The 26,840-nt window shown below is 39.6% G+C and overlaps 1 protein-coding gene across 1 annotated transcript; it reads right to left on the reverse strand.

Annotated features, from left to right (window-relative positions):
• Positions 1-881: 881 nt before the first annotated feature.
• Positions 882-25,190, reverse strand: TSPAN3 (tetraspanin 3). The gene is made up of 7 exons (XM_007197650.2): positions 24,929-25,190; positions 11,526-11,717; positions 11,202-11,276; positions 9,211-9,312; positions 7,704-7,856; positions 7,353-7,436; positions 882-1,790 (listed from the first exon to the last, which is right to left on the reverse strand). The coding sequence occupies exons 1-7, from the start codon at positions 24,989-24,991 to the stop codon at positions 1,698-1,700; spliced, it is 762 nt and encodes a 253-aa protein (XP_007197712.1). The 5' UTR covers positions 24,992-25,190; the 3' UTR covers positions 882-1,697.
• Between the last annotated feature and the right edge of the window lie 1,650 nt (positions 25,191-26,840).

Consider the following 26,840-nt stretch of genomic DNA (forward strand, 5'->3'; position numbering starts at 1 on the left):
CAGTTGACTGAGCCAGAAACCTGGGACTCATCCTAGACTCCTTCCTTCCTCTCCCTTCTCTCTGCCCCATGGCCAATCAATGATCAAATTCTGCCATTCTCCGTGACTCCTAATTTCTCCTGAGTCCACCCCCCACACCACCTCCACCAACAGGGCCCCACTCCAAAGAGCCCTCGAGCTCTCTCCTAAACTACTACATCCACCTCACTGAGGCCTCGCATGGCCCCTTTAGCCCATCCCCACAGCTACAGGGACGCCTATGACAGGTCCGCCTGCACCACTACCATGTTCACACATGACTGCTTCTACCTTCAAGTAAAATCTGACTTCCACAGGATGTCATGTAAGACCCTAGAGGACCTGGGCTTTGCCAATTTAACTTCTTTTCCCAGCGTTGTATTTTAAGCCCCAGGCACAATGTAGCTCCCTGCACACTCCATCCCATTTCACATTCCTGTGTACCCTCTCCCACAAAGCCTATTCAGCCTCTGGGCTTGGGCCTCTCCTCCAGGAAGTTGCCTCTGACCTCTCCAGGCACCTCTTTTGGGATCCCATTCTTTTACCACTACAATCACTGCACTGTATGGAAATTATCTGCTTCTGTATGTGTCTCTGATACTAGCATTCCACATTCCTTGAAGAAGAGGACAGCACCATCACTGTATCCCCAATGCCATGCACACAGTAGGTGCTCCATATTTGTAGGATATACTGGACTGAAAAGCATCTGTAGTTTTTTGAATATCAAGGCCTTTAGAATTTAGCAACAGATATAATAAAAACATATGCAAAGCATAATGAACTGCAGATAGCACCAACATTTAAAACATTATACTGCTGCTCTGGAATTGAAGTATCTCCAAATAATTAAAAATTACATGTTGAGGGGGTGATACGAGTTTATTGAATTAGATTTTTCTATTTACAACTGAGATCACATCTGCATACTATTTTGCTAGTCTACATGGGTACATTATTTCTAACGAGTTTAGACTTACGATGAATGGGCTCAATCATACAAAAAAACACACGCACACACTCACACTAATTGTTTTAAAACAGTAGTGCATACATTACACTCCTCCTATAAAGCCAGCTTTGATTAAAAACCGCTAGTTTCAAAGATCAGTCTGATTTTGAAGATGAACCAAGATACACGCTGTATGATTCTAAAATCTATTTTAGCCATTTTGTACAGTTGCTATCTTACTGAACTATAGTGTATATTTTTTAAAAGGACACTGATGAGGGGCACCATCTGGTATTAACTTTAACCAGACAGCTGACTGTCTCCCCCTCCCCCCAAAAACCTTTGGCCAAGAGTTCTCCACTGTGAAGACTGAAAGGACCCGGTGATACTTCAGCAGCAGTCCCATTACTGCTTGGAGGTAACAGAAGCAGGCTCATGTCCGCCTTTAATTCTACCACACTACGCAACTCGCAAATGGTTCTGAGATTAGAACATTTACCACCGTACTGAAACACTTACGGACATGGAGAGTCAGCTAGAACAGGGGAAAAGAAACTCACAGGTGGGTAGGTAAGAAGGTGGACACGTGAAGAGCCAAACTGCTCTGTCCGACACCTGTGTACGTGTGCTTTAACTAAATGAACTCAGGAGGCCAATAGCAGTGGACCTGCTCAATTCACCTTCCAAATCAGAACAAGACTAAAAAAGCTCAGGTTTGAGTTTTCTACTATGCATAGGTTCCACCGGTGATGAGCAGCTCGTAAGCAGGATCTCTACTCCTTCTGCACAATACGATGCAGGCACACAGCATGCCCAGCAGCTGTGGGAAGAAAACAACAACGGAAAAAAAAAGAGGCTGAAAACCCTCTTACAGCAAGTGCGTATTTCTTTGTTGGCAATGGAACTGTCTCTAAGTTCAAAGATCTCAAATCATCAAAAAAGCACTAACAGTAACGGAAGCAATTTCAAATGAATACATTATCTTTTTAGGAACTAAGTACCAAGTTTTAGCTTCCCTGCTTCACATCTAAGAACAATTTGTGAAGCCAGCAGAGAATCAAGTCTCTCCTAGTGCCATTCCCACCTCAATCTAGAGCAGTGCTGTACGAAAGAACTTTCTGCAATGATGCAAACAGTCTATACTGAGCTGTCAAATATGGCAGCCACTAGCCACGTGTGGCTACTGAGCACTTGAAATGTAACTAGCGCAACTAAGGAGTTGCAGTTTTTATTTTATTAAAATTAATTTAAATTTAGACATATGTGGCTAGTGGCTACAGTACTGAACAGCAAAGGTCTAGGGAGCGGAATGATCAAGACTATGTATGGTGAGCAAATTTAATGGTGGTGTTTTTAAGCATCTGGATTTGGGGGAGATAAAGGGAGATAAACTTTATAACAAACCACAAAATGAAAAGCCCAATACATAAGTAGCCCAAAAGCCCTATGGGGGAAAACCAATCCTGATACCACAAAGTATAGTTTGAAGGTTTTTGTTCCACAATTATTCACTATTTTTGAAATCTAGGTTTGGCTCTGTGGTATTATATACATATTACTTTTTAAAGGTCACTCTTCCTTCATCATTTTATTTTAATAAGGCCTAATCCTTCTGTGGTAGCAAACTGGAATAGTAATGCCATGTTATTTTGGATAAGCGAGAGGATTAAGCTGGATTAAAGAGAAACGATTCTAGAATTTTTGACCTGGCTTCTTACAAAATATAAACAGGTACTAAAGAGCTAAATAAATTAATTTGCTGCTCTAACTTTTCATAGACAGTGAAAGGTCTCAGTTATTTGATTTTTAAAAGGCAGGGCCCTCTGTACATATGGGGTCAATCTAATTTCGACAAAGTGTACCCGATCCATAAACAAGACTCTCAAAGTCTGAAGTAGAAGATTACTAATGAGACACATGTACAGAGAAAAAGGATGTCCTCAAACTGAATTCTCCATGATGAAGTCACACTCTCCAATTTCTGCCCTTATTTATTAGCCTCTATTCTACCCATTCAGGATATATACTTGCTTCTTGAATTCATCAGTTTCATTATATCAATATTTGCTGAGTGCTTACTAGTGCAAAGCATCTTAAAGACATTTTAAAAGTGGATATTGTTGAAAGTTTACTAAATATCTTAAGCCAATTCTAGACATGTTTAGTATCTAATTCCTAAAGAAATATATTTCCGCTCACTGTACAGCAAAACATTCTTAGAACAGCTATAAGATCAAACACAATTATGTTCCCAGGCAGTGTTAAATTGAGCAATAAAAATGCTAGCTCTGAAGCCACTGATTAGCTTGGGGAAAAGATCTCTTCCCATCCCCACCTCCTCACATTCCTTTCAGTTGGTTAACTTCTACCTAAGGAGTCAGCATTCTCAAAATGGGGTCTGAAATAAGTATCCTTTTTTTCCTGACTTTAATTTCAATTAAATCAACTTGCACTGATTTAAAAACAATTAAATAAACTTGACAAAACCCTACTCATGCTTGGAAATGAGTCTGTTTAAGAACATTAAATACTACAATTAAAAAAAAAAAACACTAAGCACTACACAATAACGTCTTACAGTGCAAACCTCATCACTAAGTATTACAGGTCTATTTCCAAAGCTTTGCTATACTAAAATCTCATCAATTATTGAAATTTTCCAAAAACAGATTTTAAAATATCACACAATTTAGCTCCAGTGTGATTTCTTGCAATGAAACTTTCCCCTGTAGTAGTCACATCATGAGAACTAATCTACACTTAGTCCAAATATAACACCCAGCAACTGCAAAAAATGATTAGTAAATACATAGGCAAGTGGTGATTTAAAAAACTGCCAAGGACTAAAATGCTCTATGATATACTAGGCAGGTGGCATTATGGGGAAGTAGGTATTTTATACAAGGTAATTAGAACTGCACACTGAGAACACTCTTTTCTGAGAAAAATTTAGAAATACCTATCAAAAAGTCATCCATATTCTCTGACCCCTCAATTTCATGACTACAAATTTTTTGCTACAGACTTTGCCCATATATACAGAGGATATTCACTACTTGCATTTCTGTAATAGCGACACTTCCATAAGTGCCCATTAATGCAGATTAGATAAATTATGAAGTATGTCCAAAAAATGGAATACTATATTGCCACAGTAGCATATTAATTTGTTTTTAAGAAGGTACAAAAGGTTACATATCACATATTATATGTAACCTTTTGTACCTTTTATGATACTTTTGAAATGATAAAATTTTAGATATGGAGGACAGATTAGTGGTTACCAGGGTATGGGGGAGGGGGCATAGGACAGAGGTGGGTGCAATTATAAAAGAGTATCAGGCGGACACTTGTAGTGTTGCAACTGTTCAGTATTTTGACTATGATGATGGATACAAGAACCAAACAAGTCATAAAATTGTACAGAATTGAATACACACATAGAAATGAGAAATCTAAAAAAAATCAGTGGATTGTATCAAGGCCAATATCCTGGTTGTGATATATAATAGTTTTGCAAAATGTTAACCACTGAAGGAAACTGAGCAAGGCATACAGAATTCTGTCTGCATTGTTTCTCAAAACTGGAGGTTGCATACAATTATCTTAAGAAAGAAAGGTAGAAAATTGCATCCTATAAGCTTCTATTTGCATAAAAAATATTTATGTGCTTGTCTAACCACAAACTACTTCTGGAAGGATATACAGGAAACTGGGAACAGTGGTTGCCTCTGCAAGGGGGGATTTGAGAACTGGGGTCAAGACTTGAGAGGGAGGCTTACCTCTTACTAAATTTGTATCTTTGAAGAAAATTTTATCAAATGGGTTTTTCAATTAAGAAATTTTCAAAAAGTTAACAATTAAGATTAATTTCCCCAAAATTAAAAAAAAAATCTTAGCCACTCAAGAATTAGCTTCCCATGCTTTGGTTTTAAGTTTTTAAGGAAGAATTACTTGAAATACTTTTTTAAAAAGGTGGTCAGAAACAAGCCACTCAATTTTAACTATCTGGGGGCCCAATCTGAAGTGCTACTCATTTATGTATTTTAACTCATTTTAATGAATTAAAATAGAAGTCAGAAGAGGCAGGAAGGAAACAGCAGTCTCAACCTCCTTCACACTTGGCATACAGACCAGAAAAATGCAACAAGGCCTTGGGAACCAGTTCTCTGTGAAATTTTGCTTTCGATCATTCCATCTTAAGGACATGCCAACGTTGTGAGACTCCAAAGACTGACAATTCCCATTTTCCCCATACTGCCTTTACAGAGAGCCTTACCCACAGCTGACACTTAAGAGCTTGCCAAATCAAAACCTAGATTTTATTATTATGACCAGACTGTTGAAATATAAAATTTATAGCTGATCATTTGTTCATTTAAGAGGCTGGCTACTCTCAAAGAAGTGAAATTTCTTGCTCATTAAGAAACTAATAGTATAATGGGTGTAGCAAAATTTTAAAAATCTCATTCTCTTATATTTTTCAGGTTTTTCTTTCTTGGTAATTTTGGTCCTACCCAAACCTAGACCACTTAACAAGACTAGAACAAGGGTGGGCAAATGGTTCATAAAGGGCAATACAGTAAATATCTTAGGCTTTGTGAACCAAGAGACAAAGTTGGTCTCTGCTGCAACTATTCAACTCTGTCACCATAACACAAAAGCAGTCATGGACAATACATAAAATGTGTGGGGCTCACACAAAAAGAGGTGGTGGGCTAGACTGGCCCACAGATGACCAACACTCAAACAAGAGGTTTTTACTGGTAAATTAAGTTTATGAGAAAATTTCTTCTTAAATTCACCTTTATGCCTTAGAACATCAATGAAATGTAGCTTAATAGTTCACAAATCACACTCAAGATCAAAGGAGACAACGCTTAAATAGTTTTGATACTCAAAACACTACCAAAAATCAATCTTTCCCATTATTTAAAATTGAATTTCCTGTGATAGCTCTTAGAGCTTCCCCACTTTAGAACCTGAAGAAAAGTGCTAATCATTTTTCAATGCTATTACATTGTATATTCTAACCAGCTTAAGTGTCAATTTGCTGTCAGATTTCATAACAGAATTTAGGAATTTAATCTTCTGAGAATCTTAATTCTTCAATTTGTAATTGGAGGCAGAGTACACATGGAGACGGGGTTCGAGCTTTAGTGATGGTCGTAAGTCATGCTATCCTTGCTCTCCCTCATTTTCATGGCCTTTAAAACCAGGGACTGGATAAAATTGCTCCTGTTACTGTAAGAGACTAGTGTAGTGCCACTAGTCTTGATTTATGTATATGAACATATAAAACCCTATTAAACTAGCAATTATGTTGGTTTATCTAACAATTAAGTGATATCAAAACTTTCTTAAAGTAGATTCTCTAGACTTGAAGCATGTTTCAAGAACATACTAAAAGAACACTAAAGAACACTCTGAGAACTAGATCTGATGCAAAGGATTTTCAATCATTTTCAAATAGTTGTAATATTCCTCTAACAGAATCCCTAAGATATAATGTATATACCCGAGAAACTAGGAATGTAGATTATACTGGGCAGAAAAATAGCCATCTTTCTTATTTGTTTTTTATGTGGGTATGAGGGATAAAGGATGTGTATGGGGTTTTTTTTGATAAAGTGACAGGTAATTAAAACAATTACCAGCTACTTTGTACAAGCTATTATTAAGGGGGAAAAAGACTGTTTTCACTGGTAGGAGCTGGGACAAGTCCCCTCAGCTACCAGAAAGACATGGTACATTTCCAAATATGCCAAGTGGTGTACAGACTTCTTGATGACAGTCCTTCTAAAAAAACTAAGTCCACAAATACAAGGGAGGTTAAAACCTCAGTTTTTAATTAAAGGTCTTTCCTGTAAAGTGATAAAATTGCTCCTGTTACTGTAAGAGACTAGTGTAGTGCCACTAGTCTTATGTATATGAACATATAAAACCCTTGACGACAGAAAAGCAAGAAATGGAAGGAGAAATTTTAAAAAAGATTAAAATAAAACTTTCCATTTCCAGGCTAAAATACAGCAGTTTGATTTTTTTTTTTAATTCTGTGAAGTTCTACTGAAGCACCTCCCAAGAATACATTATGACAACAGTTTGTATTTTGAACAGGTCACTCACTAATCAAGTCAAGAAAATAAGATAAGGAGTCCCCTCGCACATGGTTCCCCCATCCATATCTCTGGTTTCTGGGACCATTCTGGGTCTATGTCTAGAGACAGGAAATGGAAGATGCTGGAAACTGGTGTCTGGTACCTCAATCCTTTCCAAGTTATCTATATACACAAAGATTAACTGCACTTAGTGATTAAAACCATTCAGGGTTGACATCAGAGAATCAGTACACTCTGAAAACTCCTTGGCTAGCTGTGCTTACCTGAATAGCTGCAAATGCCAGTGCTGCCCAGATAACATGCATCATGATTTCTTGTAGCTTCTTCACAACTAGAGCCTCACACCCCTAAAACACCCAAAGTCATCCTCATTAGTCTTTTTAAAAAGTGAAAGCTGCAAGGTCACATATTACTATTCACTGGCAGAAATGGAAATGACAGAAACTAAAAGAGGGAAAAAAGATAATGCATTTGAAAATAATTTATATTAAAATTAAAAACGGCATTAAAGACAAGTAAAAGAAGGTAGAAAAGAAGTTCCAGGTAGAGATAATTCACCAAGAAAAAAAAGCTACCAGGCTAGATTCAAGTGTTGGCCAAGAAACTGAACTTACCTCGGCATAGAGGTCAGAGGGGTGGGCCAGACTGCCATTACAGCTGCTGGCGGTCTCTCTGCAACAGCTAAGAGGGACACTCTGGTTTTTGGTTTCTTTGAACCAGTCTGTATTTTCCCAGTCTGAATAGTTGTGAATTCCACAACAATGCAGCTAACAGAGAAGAGAACAGAGATATTACTCGTCACAGAACACATACCCCTGTGCTGAACTTTAGAGTTCCATGCACTGAAGAGCTTTAAGCTACTTTTAGACCAGTGATGTCCAACAGAACTTTCTGCAATGACAGAAATGTTCTGCGTCTGTATGCTCGGTATGGTAGCACCTAGCTACATGGGGCTATTGAGCAATTCAAATGTGGCTAGTGTGACTAAGGAACTGAATTTTTAATTTTAATTTAAATAGCCACATGTAATTAGTGGCTCTAGAACCTCCATTTGAGAAATCATATTGTCCACAAGGGGTAGTTTATAGCTAAGAAAAATCTTTACACTTTGCCTGTTAAATATCTGATCCTGAGTTAAATATTATTTCCAATGACAAAGTATTTAAAATATTTTGTCTGAAATGTCTGGGATTTACTTTAAGTTAATCTAGCAAATGATATGTGGGAGTAATAGATGAAACAAGATTGACAAAAAGCTGACAACTTTGAGGTGGGTTTATGGATACAAAGATCTACTGTATGATTCTCTCTACCTTCAGGTATGTTTCAAATTGTCTACAATAATTTTTTTTTAATGGTTTTGTCTGTTATCCTTTCTGGTCTTGCCTTCTCAAGGTATATGAAGACTTCTCACCTCCTCTAAAGTCCATCTGGATGCTGAACTTTCCTGTGACGCGTACCTCTCTTCCATTATCACCTCTTTAGCTAATTATTTTTAAGGGAAAATCAGATGCTTCTTATCTGGCTGTGACTAGGTAATGGTGGAAAAAAAACTTTTCAAGGATGAAGGTAAGATTATCGGACTTGGACTTCCCTGGTGGTGCAGTGGTTAAGAATCCACCTGCCAATGCAGGGGACACGGGTTCAAGCCCTGGTCCAGGAAGATCCCACATGCCGTGGAGCAACTAAGCCTGTGAGCCACAATTACTGAGCCTGTGAGCCACAACTACTGAGCCCACGTGCCACGACTACTGAAGCCCACGTGCCTAGAGCCCGTGTTCCGCAAGAAGAGAAGCCACCGCAATGAGAAGCCCGTGCTCCTCAAGAAAGAGTAGCCCCCGCTTGCCGCAACTAGAAAAAGCCCACGCGGCAGCAACAAAGACCCAAGGCAGCCAAAAAATAAATAAATAAATTTATATTAAAAAAAAATAGCATTGATCATTTAGCTTAACGACTCATGTGTAGCTGCATTTGAAAAAAAAAAAAAGATTATTGGACTCATCATGAAGCTAACCATGGCTGTAAATGTATACTGCTAATTTACATAGTAATAGAGTTAAGTTTAATGTTTACTCAACAGTGATTGGTCCTCAAAAACAAATTAGCCTCAGAAGAACTCACCTGTCTCTGTACATAATCAATAGCCCGGCTAGCAGCATCAGGGTTGGTTCCATTGTAGGTCTTATACACTTTCTGAATGCTGCGATCAACCTCATTTTCCACCTGAATCAAAACAAAGAATTCAGTCCCTCAAAAATACTGGTAAAAGTAACATTAGTCAAGGCTCCAGCTAAAATGCCCTAATGGCATGTGTGCAAAGTGGCAAGATATTTCTGTGAATTTCTTGTAAGAAAAAAGTTTTCTCCCTTCCGGCCTCCATGTAGATTCAGGTAAAACTTCAGACATATTATATCACACACATTAAAAGCAATCACAGGGCTTCCCTGGTGGCGCAGTGGTTGAGAATCTGCCTGCTAATGCAGGGGACACGGGTTCGAGCCCTGGTCTGGGAAGATCCCACATGCCACGGAGCAGCTGGGCCCGTGAGCCACAACTACTGAGCCTGCGCGTCTGGAGCCTGTGCCCCGCAACGGGAGGGGCCGCGATAGTGAAAGGCCCGCGCACCGCGATGAAGAGCGGTCCCCGCACCACGATGAAGAGTGGCCCCCACTTGCCGTAACTAGAGAAAGCCCTCGCACGAACCGAAGACCCAACACAGCCAAATAAATAAATAAATAAATAAATAAATAAAGTAGCTATAAATTCTTCCTTTAAAAAAAAAAAAAAAAAAAAGCAATCACAGAGAAGACTGTGTGCAAGATGGCAGGCTACCAATTTATTCAAGAGGGAGAAAGCATTTGAGCCCTGAGATAGGTGTCCTAACTTATAAATAGACCACCTTCTCTTTCAAATAAGTTTTCAGTGGGTTCTCAGAAGACCTACTCATTTTCCTTTCCTAAAGGAGGTAAAAATTAAACAACTTAAAAAGCCCCCACAAGATACTTTTGGAACAAATACCAACATTATTTCCATTTTACTTATTTAACGTTTAATTAGACTTGGCCAAATATGTAAAAGTAATCAGCAGGTTAAAAAAAAAAATCAGTCCTTAGAAGTGGCACCTTATGAAAAGCTGCAGTTCAATGTATGTGAATGAGAAGACAGGAAGTAAACTCTTCATAATGTATTGCCAAGTGGCAACTAAAGTGTCATTTAATATAGTTTGCTTGTACCAGATTCTCCTTACCCTTCTAAGATGATAGACCTATTTGGTAATTTTATCAGTGATGTGGTAGGATTATAAAATTGATAACCAGATCATAGGTAGGGGCATAATCCACTGCATTCTTTTTTTGGCATAGTTGTCTGGTACTTTATGTAGCAATGGTTGAATATTAAATTGGCATATCATGCCTTTGACTCAAAATCATAAGTTACAATGAGAATAACCCTACTATGCCTTTATAACAGCTCTATAGTTATCCCCAAATTAATTTAAAGCAGCCTGTTTAGCCTTAAATGGTACTGTAGATGGAAAGCAAAAGCAAGCAAAACAGAAAGGAAGGGGAAAGAAAAGAAGAAATGACCAGAAAAGAGGAAAGAGGGGCAAGAAGGGAGTGGCTGGCAATAGTTGCCTTAGTGTTTGAGTTGGTAGGACCCCTTTTTCCTCAGGCACAAGTTGCAGGATTACAACTCCCAATCACCTTTTTCTATGTCCAGGACCAACGCATTTTTTTAAAAGAGGCAATGGAAAATGAAATCCTCAGTTTAGTTCTTCTAAAACAGAAATCTAGGAATCTATATAGGGAATCTATAGGCTGAGGAAATTTGAACAAAGTTCTCAGCTGACCAACTATTCATTTGCAGATCATCCTATGGTCATTTAAAGAAAACTTCCTACAAACTAGGACAGTAGTAGAATTAACACTTTGGATATTAAATGAGACAAGAAGTCCTGACATATAATTTCTAATTATCTTTACATTTTCAAAGCAGTGGCTAAACTGAAGTCAGGCAAAAGAAAATGTTAACTCTGAAAATGCGTTTGTTCTATTTCACTTGAAACACTTAAGCCACCTTTTAAAACATATACATTCCAGTAGACAACATACCTTTGCTCTGTAAACATATCCCAAAACCACTACAACAACTTCTGTGACAAAAACCAAGAGTAGGATGATGACAAACTGTAAGGAAAATGTAAGGAAACATTGTCAAAAATTAAATACAAATGAAAAAATAACTCTAAATACTCTCTTGATAAAAAGCAATTATCTGAGATAACTGCTAGAAGTTTAAGACAAGTGCTAATTCTGTTCCAATTATAAAGAGAGTCAAAGAGAAAATGGAGTTTCATGCTCAATTCAAGCAAGTAACACAAATGAATATTCCCACATACTATGACGACACACGCGATCAGTGAAGAGCTAACTTACCGTGGCAAGTCCACAGCGGCTTTCCCGGATTGTGGCACAGCAGCCAATTAGCCCAATAATGAAGAGCAGGGCTCCTACAGCTATGATCACCACAGCAGGGATGAGAGTGTACACATCTTCAAAGAAGTGGTCATAGTCGTCGTAAGTGATGAAGACATAGGCTCCCACATAGCATAAAATGCCAGCTGCTCCCTGTAGAAAACAAGGTCAGAGCGCTGGTAAAACTCTCCAACCCCTGCTGGTAAAAATCCCCACTATTTCTTAGCATGTTATAACTCAATGAGATTTTCCACCACTTTTAAATCTCTTTGTAGACTTTTTTTCTGTGAAGCTGAAAATTATTCATTAGTAAGAGCATTTCCTTACTAAAGTTGTAAAGTCTTCCAAGCTCCATCTACTTTTCGGTAACTGCTGGTTCATCTAGGACCAAGAAACCACAAATCCAGTAAGTAAGACTGATGACAAGAATGAAAACACACACACACACACACACACAAAAAAAAGAATGAAAACACACACACATCCCAAAGGGCTTCTGTAGCTCAATTACATGTCGAATAAGGGTCGGTGTGGAGGTGGGGACTGCCCCCAACAAATGGGGAAATCGGGTACACGTGGCAGAGGCAGGATTTGAACCCAGGCAATCTGACTCCAGAATCTGCATTTATAATCTCCATCTATCGACTTGGGGAAAGAAAATACAATAGCAACTAATAAGCATGATACCCATTTCTAAAACATTTGCTGTCCTAGTTGAGACTATGATATTTACCATTCTCATAGCTAGAGGGCTACTTTACTAAAGAACTGTACAAACCCTTTAGGTCTATTTATTCTTTAGAATCGTATTTCTCAAACTACATGAATAGGAATCACCAGAAGATCTTATTAAACTGCAGACTGATTCAGTAGGTCTGGGGGTGGGGCCTGAGATTCTGCATTTCCAACAAGCTCCCAGGTGGTGCTGATGCTGCTGATTCTGGAACTACACTTTGAGTAACAAGGTTTTAGAGCACCTAAAGGGAAAGTGAATGCAGAAAAGTCATGGAACAGCTGCTACTCCAGACACAATGCTCCAGTTACAGAGTTTTACATACATTTTCCTCTTATCATTGTCAATTTCGCTGTCATTGTGTACCAGCACAATACTGACAGCCCAATGCTGCTTGCTTTTATGTGAATGAGCAAATACAGTGTGAGGTTAAGCGTTAAAACATTTGGTTTAATGAATTATCATTTATAGAGCACTTTGAGACATTCACATGAAAAGAATTATTTCACCATTCTTCAAAATTTTAACACATAAATCATTAATCTTCAAACTAGAAAAGAGCCTCCACAATGATACTGGAAATATCGTTAACTCCTCTCAACCTGGAAGCTCAGTTTATTTCTTAAGTCTGTGGGACCCTGTAAGCTTGGGCGTCATCAGTATATTTTCATATACCAGGCCAATAGAATCATTCAGATCTGGAAGAAAAACATGCCATTTATGGAAAGTTGAGAAAGTAGATTGATTTTTTAAAAAAATAATAAAGAACTTTTAAAAAGAGAAGACACGACTAGAATAATGGAGGCAATTCAAAAACCCATATTCTTTTTTTTAAAGCTTTTTAAAAAATTTTATTTATTTTATTTTATTTTATTTATTTTTGGCTGCATTGGGTCTTTGTTGCTGCGCACGCGGGCTTCCTCTAGTTGAGGAGAGCAGGGGCTACTCTTCGTTGCAGTGCGCAGGCTTCTCATTGCGGTGGCTTCTCTTGTTGCAGAGCACGGGCTCTAGGTGCACAGGCTTCAGTAGTTGTGGCTTGCGGGCTCTAGAGCGCAGGCTCAGTAGTTGTGGCGTACGGGCTTAGCTGCTCCACGGTACGTGGGATCTTCCCGGACCAGGGTTCGAATCCATGTCCCCTGCATTGGCAGGCGGATTCTTAACCACTGCGCCACCAGGAAAGTCTAAAAAACCATATTCTTTTAAGACCCTCCTCTGGCTTTCAAGAGGCCCCACTGCTGGCTTTCTTCCTATTTCTCTCACTGCTTGCTGTCTCATTCTCTTCATGGACTCTTCTTTACCAGACAAATGTTAGGGATCTCCAGGGTTCTACCTTCAGCCCTATTTAAATAGTTCTCATTTTGTAGGCTCTCCTTGGGCTATACTAGCCATGGCTTCACCAGCCACTGCAGCTGTCTACCTAAGCCATCATCTCAGAACTACATCCCCAAGTGGAAGCCCCACAGACACCTCGCCCTCAGCTTACCTCAAACCCTCACTGCCTTCCTGCCCACTCCCTTAAACCTTCCCTCATATTCCGTATTTCAGAGCAAATGGCACCAGACAGTTAGCTTTTTCTAGTGAAATGCCTGAGAGTTACTCTATTTTCTTTCTTTGTCCTACCTCTGCATCCCATCAATCACCAAACTCCTTCAGATTTACTATGAAAACACTACCTGAATACCGTAACTTCTCTTCAACCCTCTGCAGTGCTTCTGTCTTAATGTGGGCCTTACCGCTGTTCACCCTAAACCTTACTTGCTGACCCTCCCTGTCCCTTCATAATATGTTCTTTGTATGATCAGTTATTTTTGTTAAAAATATAAAACGGATCAAGGCATTAGCATGTTTAAAATCAAGATGAGGCAAATAGAGTTTAAAAAAAGCCAATTCCCCAAATTTCCATACTGTATGATTCTACCTATATAACATTCTTGATATGACAGAATTATAGAAATGGAAGATAGATTAGTGGTGGCCAACAGTTAAGGACAGGGTAGGGGCAAGAGGGAAATGGATTAGGTTATAAAAGGGCAAACTGAGGGATCCTTGTGGGATGGAAATGTCCTGTATTTTGACTATAAATTTCAGTATCCTGGTTATTGTATTGTACTATAGTTTTGCAAGATGTTATTATTGCGGGAACTGGATAATGTGTAATGGCATCTTTATATTATCTTTTACAACTGCATGTAAATCGATAATTATAATAAAAATGTATTTAATAAAAAAAAAAAAAAGATGAGGCAAATAAGGCCCCTGATAAACTAAGCTGTTCCTCCCTGCTTTTCAGGCTCAGACTCCATTACCTCTCATGTACCCTGAACAACAGAAAGCTGTTATTTCCAAATGTACCACATATCCTCTTACTTCTTTACCTCTGCTGTTATCTTTGGAATGCCCTCTCTTCATCTGCCTGGGAACTCCTTGTCACCCATTAAAATGCAGTTTAAATATCCCCTCTTCCTTTTGGAAGCCATTCTCCACCATTTCAGGTTGGATTAGGTGCACTTGGTCACATGCCACCCCCTGCACAGCTCTAACAGAGCATTTGTTACAACTGTTGCAATTATAACTATATATGTCTCAGCATGCCTTTAGGGCACAAACTTTGCCTGTCAGTCTTTCAGCCCTGTACCACCATCCAGCACCTAGAACAGTGCCTGGCACATAGAAGGTATTTGTCAAAATTCATTGAGTACACTTCATTTCATCCAGTCGCTTGAAATTGCCCTCCTATCTCAATCATAAAGCTTTGGTTTGAATTTGCTTTGTTTCTCTTCAGTCCAATGCTTATAGTTTTTAGTCCACCATTCAAACAAGATTTGGAAACTTAATCCAGCTTACTGAATTCCTGATGGCCATGACATCTGGAATACATTAGTTTATAAATGCTTCACCTACAGCAACTGTACCTGTTCAAAGACCCTCAGTTCACTGACATACTTACTTTGGTGACATATTATTATGGGATGATGGAAGGCATAGGAGAAGGGAGAGAGGAGAAAAAGCTTAATAGTCTGGGTGCATTAACTACAGAAGTACATGGAATACTTAACACTCTTACCAAATATTACTTTTTCTTGACTACATATGTGTGATATACAAACACACTCGTGTATACACACACACATTTTGTTACAGTAAATACTTTTAGTCCCTAAACAGAATTAGAAGAATCCTAAATATGAAGCAAAAAATTCTGTCTAGTTTGTCTTCACTAGTCATCTTTCTATCCTTTGGATTCTTAGCTTTTCTTACTCTCATAGGCAATCTTCATTTCTTAAATGGCTTGAATTAAAATGAATTCCATCTTTGAGCTCCTAGTAAATGAAATTTAAGACCACATAAATTTGAAAAAAAAACAGGATAAAACTGGAAGATATATGTACTCAACAATTAATCTGAAGCATGGGAAAGTGAAGAACCATCTGCATTTTAAACATGAAATGATGAGTTTTCAACCTAGAGATCCCTATAAGGCTTACACTTGGTGCTGCCTGGGAGTGGGCCAAGTGAAATGCTTCCAGTGCGGCCATCCTCCACCCATACAGATAACGAATGCAATGGAAGGCTAGGAGGAAATGCCATTTGTAAAGCCGCCTGTTCTTTTCTAATAGACTTGAAAGCAGTTTCTTTTCCCAGGCTGCAAACTAGTCAACATCCAAATCACACAGCAGAGTTGAAAACATAACGCTTCTGTTTTGACAACGTACATTGGGAAGCAACTTAGCAGTTGCACACACCAAAGCAGAAACTGCACCGATTGCTGATATGAAACTAAATAAATCAAATTACTGATAGAGACTGTCTCCTAAATTGAAGGTAACTTCAAAAATTTCTTCTTTTAACGACATGTATATATAGTGCTTAATACAAGTTGTATAATAAACAATTTATGAAATGACATCAATTGCTTTGAAAATATAGAGAAGGTGTCCCAACAACAGCTGAAAACCTAAAAACAGCAATAAACAACTGCTTTAATGACATCCAACCATCAGTATGAAAAACATAGGTAGAGCTTATATGGTAAACGGAAGAAGGTTATAAGTAATTCCTAACTAGGGACTTGGTAGTCATGCAGATTTTTGATATAGGAGTTGTGGCTATTAGAAAGCCTAAAAGGTAAGCAGGGTTAAATCCTTCTGAAGGGTAATGCTGGGATTGAGATCTATCAAAGGATCTGGGCTTTGCCAACAAACCAGCTGCAGTGGGGGGAAGAGGAGGTGCAGGAGAAGAGGGAATGAAATGTAGAACTTGGAAGCAGCTGAACTGCATTAGTCACCGCTGAGAAAATCTGAGTCTATAAGGAGGATTTGTGCCAGGACAGTATACTAAAAATATTCATCCTTTTTACAAATAAGTGAAGGGAAATTTAAGGGAAAGGCTGAGAGCTGAAACTATAGAAAAAAGAATTTTTTGAAAACCATTCTTCTTTACCTTTTAATAAACTCATGTTCTAAATTAAGTCACAAAATTTTAAAACTTTAGGAAAGCCAGTGCTTTTGCGCAACACCAAGCTGTTCCTCCAGAAATAAAGCTACCTGTCAGAAAACTTTAGAAGTATGAGTTCCAGAAGTATGACACTTCACTTTATCCTTTTACCCTTCCACTACATATTCAATACATACAAATGTGAAGCCCCTTTAAAATAAGAAATTTCAATGTTATGTAAGATTGATTTTTCTACAGTTTAGAAACCAGTGTTTTGGTTTTAGAAACTAATTGTTTTGTTTTTGTACTTTTGAAATCCTCTGTGAAAGATGATGAAATGCTAAAATCCACAAAACTCCTAAATTCTTTACTTTTCTAAGGAAGAAGGAATATGAAATGAAAGGGAGCACATCAACCACAGTGAAACTTGCCACTGGAATCGGGGAACATTAAAAACAAAACAGCCTTGTTACAAGCCAGGAGATAAAACAGCTCTGTTGTGAAAAGTGCATCTATATGGAAATTTAGAAATGTGAAGGTGCATCCCACATCCCACAGAGCATATGGGTGAAGATAAAGCAAAGAAGAGCAGGAGTGATTTTCTTGCAGTGGTATACAGTAGTCATGGATTCATTTGTAGAAGGGAAAGAATCAGGACAGTGTAAAGAAGAGGGGACCATCTGAAGTCATTCAGCTAAAAAGCAGAGTGGCTCACAAATTCTTGTTGCCTGCAAGAACTACTCCTTCAGTGTGATTTTTGCCTCCAACAATCAATTGGTAAAGCAGAAGCGACTGGAATGTTGGCAGAAAGAGTAGAAAGACCTGGCAAAAACCACCATGTATTCTAGACTTCGTAAGAATGCAGATTTCAAAAAGCAGAGAGGGGAAAAACAGCATCAAAAATCCATCTTATGTACCTATCTTTTAACATTTAATTCAGTCTCCTGTACAGTCATATTAGTTTTCCATGTACCTCGCTTCTCTCCTACAAAGAACCCATTGGTAATTCTATGCAGTGCATTTCTGAAAGCTTTTCCAAACTCCATCCTCTTCGTGCCATTACAAGTGTCTTAAAATCACCTCAAATCTTTCAGCATTCTACTTACCGTAATATTCTCTAGTCAAACGTATTTGTTTCAATTCTGACTTACTCTGATGAAATACTTCATATCATTAAATATAATTACTCTTACCAAGTCCAATGCCTGCATATTTCATTTACTCTCTTATCACTCAAGAAAAAAAACTATCCCAAAGATTTCAAATCCTCTTTCAGAAATTAAAGCTACTCTAACCAAAAATTTCTGAAGCTATTAAAATATATCATTTTCAACCTAACAAATTGGTCAATAATAAAGGCAAGCAGTATTCAAAGATATGTAAGGGTACAAAGAGAAGAGCTCACAGAAGTATAGATTAATATAGAATAATCTTTCTGGAGAGCTATCTGGCAACACATTATTGGCCTCAGCATTTATACTTTTGTACCTACTAACTGCACTTCTAGGAGTCTATTCTTAAGAAAATAAGTCAGATGGAAACAAAGATTTGTATAAGGTATGTTCATCAAAATGTTATAATATTATAACAAAATTATAATAGCGAAAACAAAAGAAAAAACCCTAGCATCCAGAGGTATATTTCCATTATAGCCCTTAAATATGTTAAAGCATAATTTAGTAATATGTTTGTGGTGTGTTAGGGGAAAAACACACTTACATGCAGACATTTAAAAAAAGGAAAAAAACCCACCAAAATATTAATACTGGTTGTCTCTGTGTGGTGGAATTATGGTAACGTTAGTTTAAAATACTTTTTAGTGTCTTCTTTAAAAAGCAAATATATTATTTGCATAATCATAAAAGTAAATATTTAAAATTATATCTGAAATTGAGACTTTGTTGTTCTTTCACAGAAGAATTCTTAGATCTGTCCTTAACCACCAACATAAAATAGGTATCTCTTCAATCCCAAATATTTAAGGCACTTCTGCAAATCTTCCCTGTTTATCACTTTTCTTGGGTCTGCCTAGCTTTGACTCATCTTTAGATGTGTTCTGACTATCTAACACAATTCTGATCCTTTCAGTACACATCTTTTTTTTTCCCCCCATAAATGTCACCTATCAAGGAGACAAGTAAAAAACAAACAAACAAAAAAACCCTACTTGGGCTTCCCTGGTGGCGCAGTGGTTGAGAATCTGCCTGCCAATGCAGGGGACACGGGTTCGAGCCCTGGTCTGGGAAGATCCCACATGCCACGGAGCAACTAAGCCCGTGAGCCACAACTACTGAGCCTGCGCGTCTGAAGCCTGTGCTCCGCAACGAGAGGCCGCGACAGTGAGAGGCCCACGCACCGCGATGAAGAGTGGCCCCCGCTTGCCACAACTAGAGAAAGCCCTTGCACAGAAACGAAGACCCAACACAGCCAAAAATAAATAAATAAATAAATTTATTAAAAAAAAAAAAAAACACTACTTGGACGGGTAAAATTTTGACAGTAAGCCACTTCCGCCATCATTATCAGTATCACCATCATTATTGCCATTATTCTTAAAGAAAAAGTATTTTAATCCTTTAAACCAATATTACTCCGATGATATTCCAAAGGTCATGGTTCTCAATTTTGTCCTATTTTCACTGTTTCTGTACTTGGTTTTTTATAGTCTTTGTTCATCTAGCTTAACAAAGTTGTTCTATTTAATCCAATTTATATACAGGAATTGAAAGACCCCAAACGTTCAGGTTGCAATGAAATTGGAGATCCGCAACTGCCACAGCCACATTATTGTCACAGCATGGAAATTAGATATTTTCAGATTGCAGGGCTCCAGGGGTCATCTGAGAAGCACGTAATTTAAACATGCATTTTTCTTTGAGACCCTCTGTCCTCATACCCTACTCTAACTGTAAAGAGTCAGTTATTACTACTGGAGCCTGAGGTCCTTAAGCTTTATAATAGTAGAGTTTGTCCTTGCTTGGGTTATGTGTTTAATCAGTAGCAGCAACAATGTAAAATACGGTATGTCAGCATGTACTATAGATTCCCTTTTAGTAAACCAAGAACAAATACATCAATGAAAATAATTGTTCTCATCTACTGACTCTACCAAACTATTAAGGAGGGGGAAGGAGGAAAGAGATGATATTTTTAAAGGAAGACTTGAGACTCTCCACGAGTATAAGGGGAAGGAGGAGGGGGAGGGGGAAGGGGGAGCAGCTAGAAATTAAATTCAATAGAATATTAAATGGTTTTGCCTGTCTGACCCCTCTTCCTATAAGCTGTCAGAAAGCAGGAACTGTAGCTTTTTGCATTTCTCAGAAACATGTAAAGCACAGATATTCAACAAGTATTTACTGAGTGATGATTCTTAGAATATACTTGTTTGATGCAAGTATAAATTTTATGGAATAAATTTTCTGCAAAAATCCTAACCTAAGTTGGATCTTATGGAATAAAATTCATTAAAATATTTCAAAGCATGATAAATATCCTGAAGAGCTAATAAACAACCTTTTCCTTAAACTGCCAACTAAAGAGAGCTTTCCTGACTAAGTTCCCAATGCTATGCGCTCTTCCAGTTAATGATTACTCAGAGCCACAAGGCACTTGGTATGGTGGACAGCTGACTGAGAATGTAGTAAGACTGGAAACATTCATTTTCTTAACTGTCAAAGTTAAGAAATAGGTCTCCTAATATTTACCATAACTTGCTTTTCTTCTAGTGAATTGAAAAATAACTAAGAAAAAAGAAATCTGTTAGCTGAAGGTGTGTTCCAATGACATATTCTTTGTCAGAGCAGTCATTCATGATGATAGGAATACAGGAGGTGGACAAACAAATTCCAGGATGTTAGATGAAGGTTCCGGTTTTAAAGTATCATATTCTCAACTCAAATGTGCAAGATGTGCTAGAAAACACAAAATATGTATATGGAGATTTGTGAAGAAGTCTTCCTTGAAATATTTCATTATAAATTTTTATCTTTTAAACAAAAGCATGAAAGTATAGTTAAGCTTTCTTTTGGTAATTTGAACACACCAAGTATATTCTTGCCTTAGGGCCTGTAGGCTGTTCCTTGTCTTAAATGTCCCCCATCTCCTCCAAATCACCCCAAAATCTGTTCCTTCACATATTCCAGATTAAATTTCACCTCCTTGGAGAAGACTTCTTTGCCAACCTAAAGCAGCCACCCAATCACTCTATCACATCACCCTGTTTTAAGTCTCTGCATAACACATCACTATCTGATACTTTCCTTGCTTATTTTTAATTGCCTTGCTCCACCAAAAAAAAAACGTTCTGTAAGAACAGAGATAATTCATTTTTCCACCATTCTATCAGTAATATAAGCACAAAGTAGGTGTTTAAACATTTGTGTTGTATTTGTTTAACAAAGCAATTTTCCTTAATTATATGTATTCACAGAGGGAAGGGTAATATGAAACTTTTTTTAAGATAAGGTAAATTTTAATGCTTATATAAGGCTTTTAAATATGATTTGTATGTAAAGGGTATTTCATATGAGTGAATGATGATTAGTGAAGGTGCCAAAGTTGTTTCCAAAAGCATTTAAAAGGTGTTTAACCTTGTGGTATTTCCCACTCCACAGCTGTGTTAGCATTACTATGGCCTTTCATACTGATGAAAAACAACACCCTAAGCAAATGTGCCAGACTATAAATTCTGCAAGCATGGACAAAGCTTTCTCCTGTAGTCCCTATAATGCCTAAGACACATATGAGCAAATTAATACTAGCCAACTGGTTTTTCTCGCAGGGTAGGAAAAGTAAAGGTAATTTGTATAACATGGGTCTTCATTAAGTACTCAATTAACTTGCCAGAATAAAAACCTGAAATTATAAAGTACTGATTTAAACTTGTTTTAGATGAGGCCTCCTGGGTCAGATCAAATGACCCACTGAATTAAGACTCTTGTCTGACCTTGGTGCAAAAGTGCAGTTTAGAGAAGAGGTTAATGACTGTTCCAATAGCCTTCAAAATTTAGTCATGTAACTCAAACACTCCTGTCTTCCAAAACTTATCATGGGTCTAGAACTAATACGCTTACATTTAAAGCTATGCCACTCCATAAAAAACAAAGAGATCCAAGTTGTACCTCCCTTCCCTAGTCCAAAATTACCTTTCATGCTATAGGCCCTAATATTTTGGAATTCGGTGAGGCACTCTCAATTTCCACTAAGACAACCTTCAGGATTTTAGAAACCACTGTTTCCCCTTTGTCTGTGCCTTTCCATAGTAACTTCCTTAGACTGCACTGTCCAAAATAATCTACACCAAGTCAACACTAACAACTTTGGCTGTCAGATCATTTAATGCCGATCCTAAGTATTTCAAGTACCTATCTATTTCCACATCACAGCTCTTTGAACAAGCTGCCAACGGAACCAGGATATCATGATATAGAGAGGTGCAGTTTAAAGATGTTGACAAAGCAATTAAACTTTAACACTTATCAACAATCAGTCATTACCATCTGATAGTGAAGAGCCAGTGCAACAGAGCGTGGGCAACTTTGCTGAAGTTGCCCAAGGGAACCTAGATAAACTTTAGAGATGCTCTGTGTAGGGAATGCTTATTCTTCCACTTACAGATTAAGGCATTAAAAGGAGGAAGGGGCCACTATATAAGAATATACTTATTAGAACTGAAGAATGCATTACAAATTCCCAGGAAGAACAGGTTAACATCTGTTTTATGTACTTCCTCATAATGACCTAATTTTTTAAACTGACAAGTTAAATAGTGTAGCTTAAATGCTGGGGCAGGTTTTAAACAAGGTTAAAATCAGTGTTTTAGAGCAAGTGAGTCTAACACAGCCTAAAGAGTTCCTTCCCCTTTCCAAATCTTTTGAAATTCCCCTTTGCCCTAACACCACAGGCTCTAGAGCACAGGACAACGTGGGTGTGAAGGCTGGCTCTGCCCCACCTTGCGTGTGCCCCTTTAAGTAAACTTTAACGTCCTCATCTGTAAAAGAAGCACAATATTCCCTGCCAGATGGAGTTGTTATGAGGATACTCCATGTAAAGTGCTTAGCACAGTGCCTGGGTTTAAAAAGCACTCAAATATTAGCTATGATTACCAACATCGTCAGATTCCAATAGTTGGTCTTAAACTAATACTTTGGTGCGAGACATATCTAATATTGCTTCCTCCTTAGTTATGTTGCACTAATCCTGCTGTATGCCACAATTTTTTTCCCTGCACGTCTGCTTACCTTCCTCATCACAGCTCACAAACGTTTTATTATCCTACTAACCTAGATAAAGAGTGTTTTTACCACACAGTTTAACTTCAGTCTTGGCAAGAAGCCACTATGAAAAGCACAACTGAAGTTCATCATAACCTTCTTCACTAAGTGCCAATAGTACCTATACTTAACATAGTTTCCAAAGATTAATGAACCTTTGAATTAACTGCTATTTTAAATGAAAATTTAATTATTTAAAGGAAATGGCTCCTGCATTTCCAGTATTTTGTTTCATTAGCAATTCCAGTCCCTGAGCTTGAATAGCCTAGAACTCACCTGACAGTACACAGACTCTTCTCCAAAATCAAAGTGTTATGCCCATAAAAATCACAAGGAACTGTAAAGGCTACAAAGCTAAGTCTATACCTAAGAATCTTCTTATCTAATAGTGTTTCTCATCTGGAGAGCCCTGAAAACTCTTTTAGCTTTTAAAAAGGCTTGTAAGTCAAACTAAAGTATAAGAAACACTGCTCTAATTGGAAAAGAAGAAATCATGGAAACATCAATGACACGTGGGTGATTCTGAACAGTACTATAGGCCCTACCAGTCAGGATTCTTTCCATCACACCGTAAATATCCTGAAAGACTCTATGGCAATACATGTGTGTAGTAAGTGCCTTATTATATGTAATTATCCTTTTATGCTACAGCAGTCAGGATATGAAAAGTTTCCTCCTCTGTTGGGGGAGGGGGGAATGGGTTGTAAGAAGAAAAGGATTCCTCCTAATTTAGGTATGTTTGTGGGAAAGAGTTGAATGGGGACATACAAAAGTATGGGAAGTGGGAATGTTCAAGAAGTGTCCTGGGGACTGGGGACAGGGAAGTGTGTCCAGGACAGCAAGTGTTTAAGAACATGGTCAATGGTGAGGACGGAAAGGTGACTGAGGACTTCAACTGCAATACCAAGAGGAGGCTGAACCTTAATCTACTGCTGAAGCTTTTGGGGTGTGGGAGGGTGTTTATTTTTTAAATGAAATAAAGTGATGTGAGGGAAGAAATGCTTAATAAGATTTATCCGGGTGCAAGGTCCAGATGAACTAGAGGGTGGAGAGACTGACAGGAATAACACAGGTTATTACAAAAGTCCTTGGCGAGATAAGGACCTGAAGTAAGATGAAAGGGCTATAAACACCCCTTTCTTTGAGGGCGTGTCCAAAATATTTATAAGCCACCCTTCATTGAAAGTGAACTAACTCATCGCTTTCAAGATCTTGTGACATCCGAGTCATATTTAACCAAGGTTTATAATCTCAGGCTACCCATCCCCAGGACCAAACAAACAGACTGATTTTCTTGGTTACAGGATTATTTGGCTTCTCAAGTTGAAACCGTTCCGTTTTCTGGGCTGGTAACCAGTCAACCAGTTCTCCATACACAACAAGCTCTAAGGCAAAATCCCTCACCCCTGAGTCGGTAGCGTCCCCGCACTTCTGCACCATTTGCTCGCACGCCTCGGGGCTGCCACTGGAGCTGCCAGGGCTCCAGGCCCCGACAAAGAAAGCGGAGCCCGACCCTTTGGGGAATATCCTATTTCGAGCCTGGTGTCCTGAAAGAATCTGCAATGAGAGCTCTCCGTCCAGCAGGCTGTTCTGGGGAGTGGGGAGGCCGGGGGGGCCTCTCAGCGCCGGCCCCTGGCACAGAGCTCGTCGGCGGGGGCATCGGGCCCGAGCGCGGAGGCCGCAAGAAGCCCCCGAGGGCTTCCTCTCACCGCCATCTACGCCCGGAGCCTTCGTCCCGGCCAGAGAGGGACCTAACGAAGCGGCCCCCGCGCCTCCGCCACAGGGCCCCCTCGCTCCCTCACTTCCTCAGCGCCAGCCCCGGCCCAGCCTGGGTCCCCGCTGGGCCCCATAGGCGCTTCAGCCGAGGCCTCCTTCGGGCCGCACGGCCGGCCCCCCGCCCTCTCCCGCCCGCCGGCCACGCTCACCCAGAAGATGAGGTTGAGAAACACCAGCACGGTCTTGGAGGAGGTGATGCCGCACTGGCCCATGGTGCCGGCGGTCGGCTGGGGCCCTGCTCGGCGAGCGGAACGCGCCCACCGAGCGAGGCGTCAATGGCGACGGCGCCTCCCCTCTGCGAACTGCACGGCCTGCGAAGCGTTCACCGCAGCCCCCGGCGCCGTCGCCCACCCCTAGCCCAGCAAGCACCTCGCTCCTCCGCGCAGCCGCCGCAGTCTCCGCCCGGCCACCGCGCCGCTCCCCGGCAACCGAGTCCCGCCCCCGGACCGGCAGCTTCAGCCAATCACTCCCGTGGTGGCTACAGTGAGGCCACGCCTCTTAAAGGAGACGAAAGCTCAGCATCCTTCTTGGCCTCTGGCCGCCCTTGGATGCAGACGGCTCCTTAGGGAAGTTTCAGAGGACCAAACCCAGTCCCCTCCTATTGAGCTGCGTTTACTATGCCAGGCTTATAGGTGATTCAGAGTCCGAAGAACGCTGTCTTTCTACCTAGCCCGTTGTCCCCTAAGGAGGTCGGAGACACTAATATCTCCCACTCCACATCGCGATTTTCCTGACAAAGTAACACCTAAGCATCGTCTGGGAGAAGTGCAGTGAACATCAACAAATATTTATGGAGAACTTATTTTGCCAAGCGCTAGACTAGCTCTCAGAAGAGTCATTGGAAAGGAGAAAAGGCTGGTGAGGGGGTTGGCAATGAGGAGACATTTTCGTGTAGATGTGTGTTGGAAGCAAGGTAACACATGAAGTCTATTCCTGGGTAGGGCATTTTGGAACAAGACTTAGAAAGATTACAGAAACATCTTTTTACATTGCAGCATTTCACACTCTTCCCCCAATCTTGCATCGATCATAGTAGTAATGAACAGTTATTGAGAGCTTACCCCATGCCAGACTTTTTATGGCCATTTGCTCAATTAACCTCCATCACAACCTTAGGTGAAGGTATTATGGTTATCAGCTTCATTTTACTGGTGGGGTAATTGAGGCTTAGAAAGATTAACAAATTTACCCAGAGCCACACAGAGACTAGGTGGTCTAGGGCAGAAAACCACATTCTCAGCCACACACGAAACTGCCTGTTTACTGTCTTACCTGCCATTACAACCCTGCACTCCCTCCTCAGTTGGCCCTTAAAGATGCCCATTTGCTCATCCTTAATCATCTCATTCTCCTGCAATCTCCCTGGCTAATCACCTTTCCCAGGTGCTCTCACCAATACCTTTTCATCTCAGCCTCCTATTGATTTGCACCAAGCAGCAGCAGCAGCCAGTTATTCACTCATTAATAAGCACCACCTCTGTGCCTCACTGTCCTAGGTGGTGGGTATTTCACAGTGAGCAAGAAAAATCCTTGCCCCCATGGAGCTCACATTCTGTTAAAGGAGGTAGACCTCAAACAAACAGGCAGATTAGGTTTATGACATGATGTTGAGTAGTGACAGAAAATAATTCAGAGGAAGGGGGTACAGAGTGATGAGGGAAGTCCTCTGAACAGAAGACGTTGGAGGAGAACCAACTGAAGTGAGGGAGCAGGCCATGTGAATATTTAGAGAAAGAATAGCCCAAAGGTGGGAATAGCAAGTACAAGGGCCCTGAGGCAGGAACATGATCAGTAGGAAAAAGAACTTAAAGAGCCTGATGTGCAGGAGGTCAGTGGAGAGCAGAGAATGAAGTGAGCAAGGCCAGATGACCAAGGGCCTAGTAAGCCATATGCGATGGAAAGATACTGCAAGGCTTTGAGCAGGCCAGTAACACCATCTAAGTTTTTTTTTTATATACTTTTTTTTTTGGTTGCATTGGGTCTTTGTTGCTGCATGCCACCTTTCTCCAGTTGTGGCGAGCAGGGACTACTCTTCATTGCAGTGTGTGGGCTTCTCATTAT

Source organism: Balaenoptera acutorostrata, chromosome 3 (assembly GCF_949987535.1).
Source record: "Balaenoptera acutorostrata chromosome 3, mBalAcu1.1, whole genome shotgun sequence".
In the NCBI taxonomy this organism is placed as follows: Eukaryota; Metazoa; Chordata; class Mammalia; order Artiodactyla; family Balaenopteridae; genus Balaenoptera; species Balaenoptera acutorostrata.

Bases quoted from the DNA above. Each gene is read 5' to 3' on its own strand.
- TSPAN3 (XM_007197650.2), bottom strand. From the start codon at position 24,991: ATGGGCCAGTGCGGCATCACCTCCTCCAAGACCGTGCTGGTGTTTCTC. The intron at 7,857-9,210 runs GTGAGTTCTTCT...CTTCTCTGTTAG, and splicing joins TTGATTATGTACAGAGACAG to CTGCATTGTTGTGGAATTCA. The intron at 1,791-7,352 runs GTAAGCACAGCT...TTCTTCCCACAG, and splicing joins TGGCATTTGCAGCTATTCAG to CTGCTGGGCATGCTGTGTGC.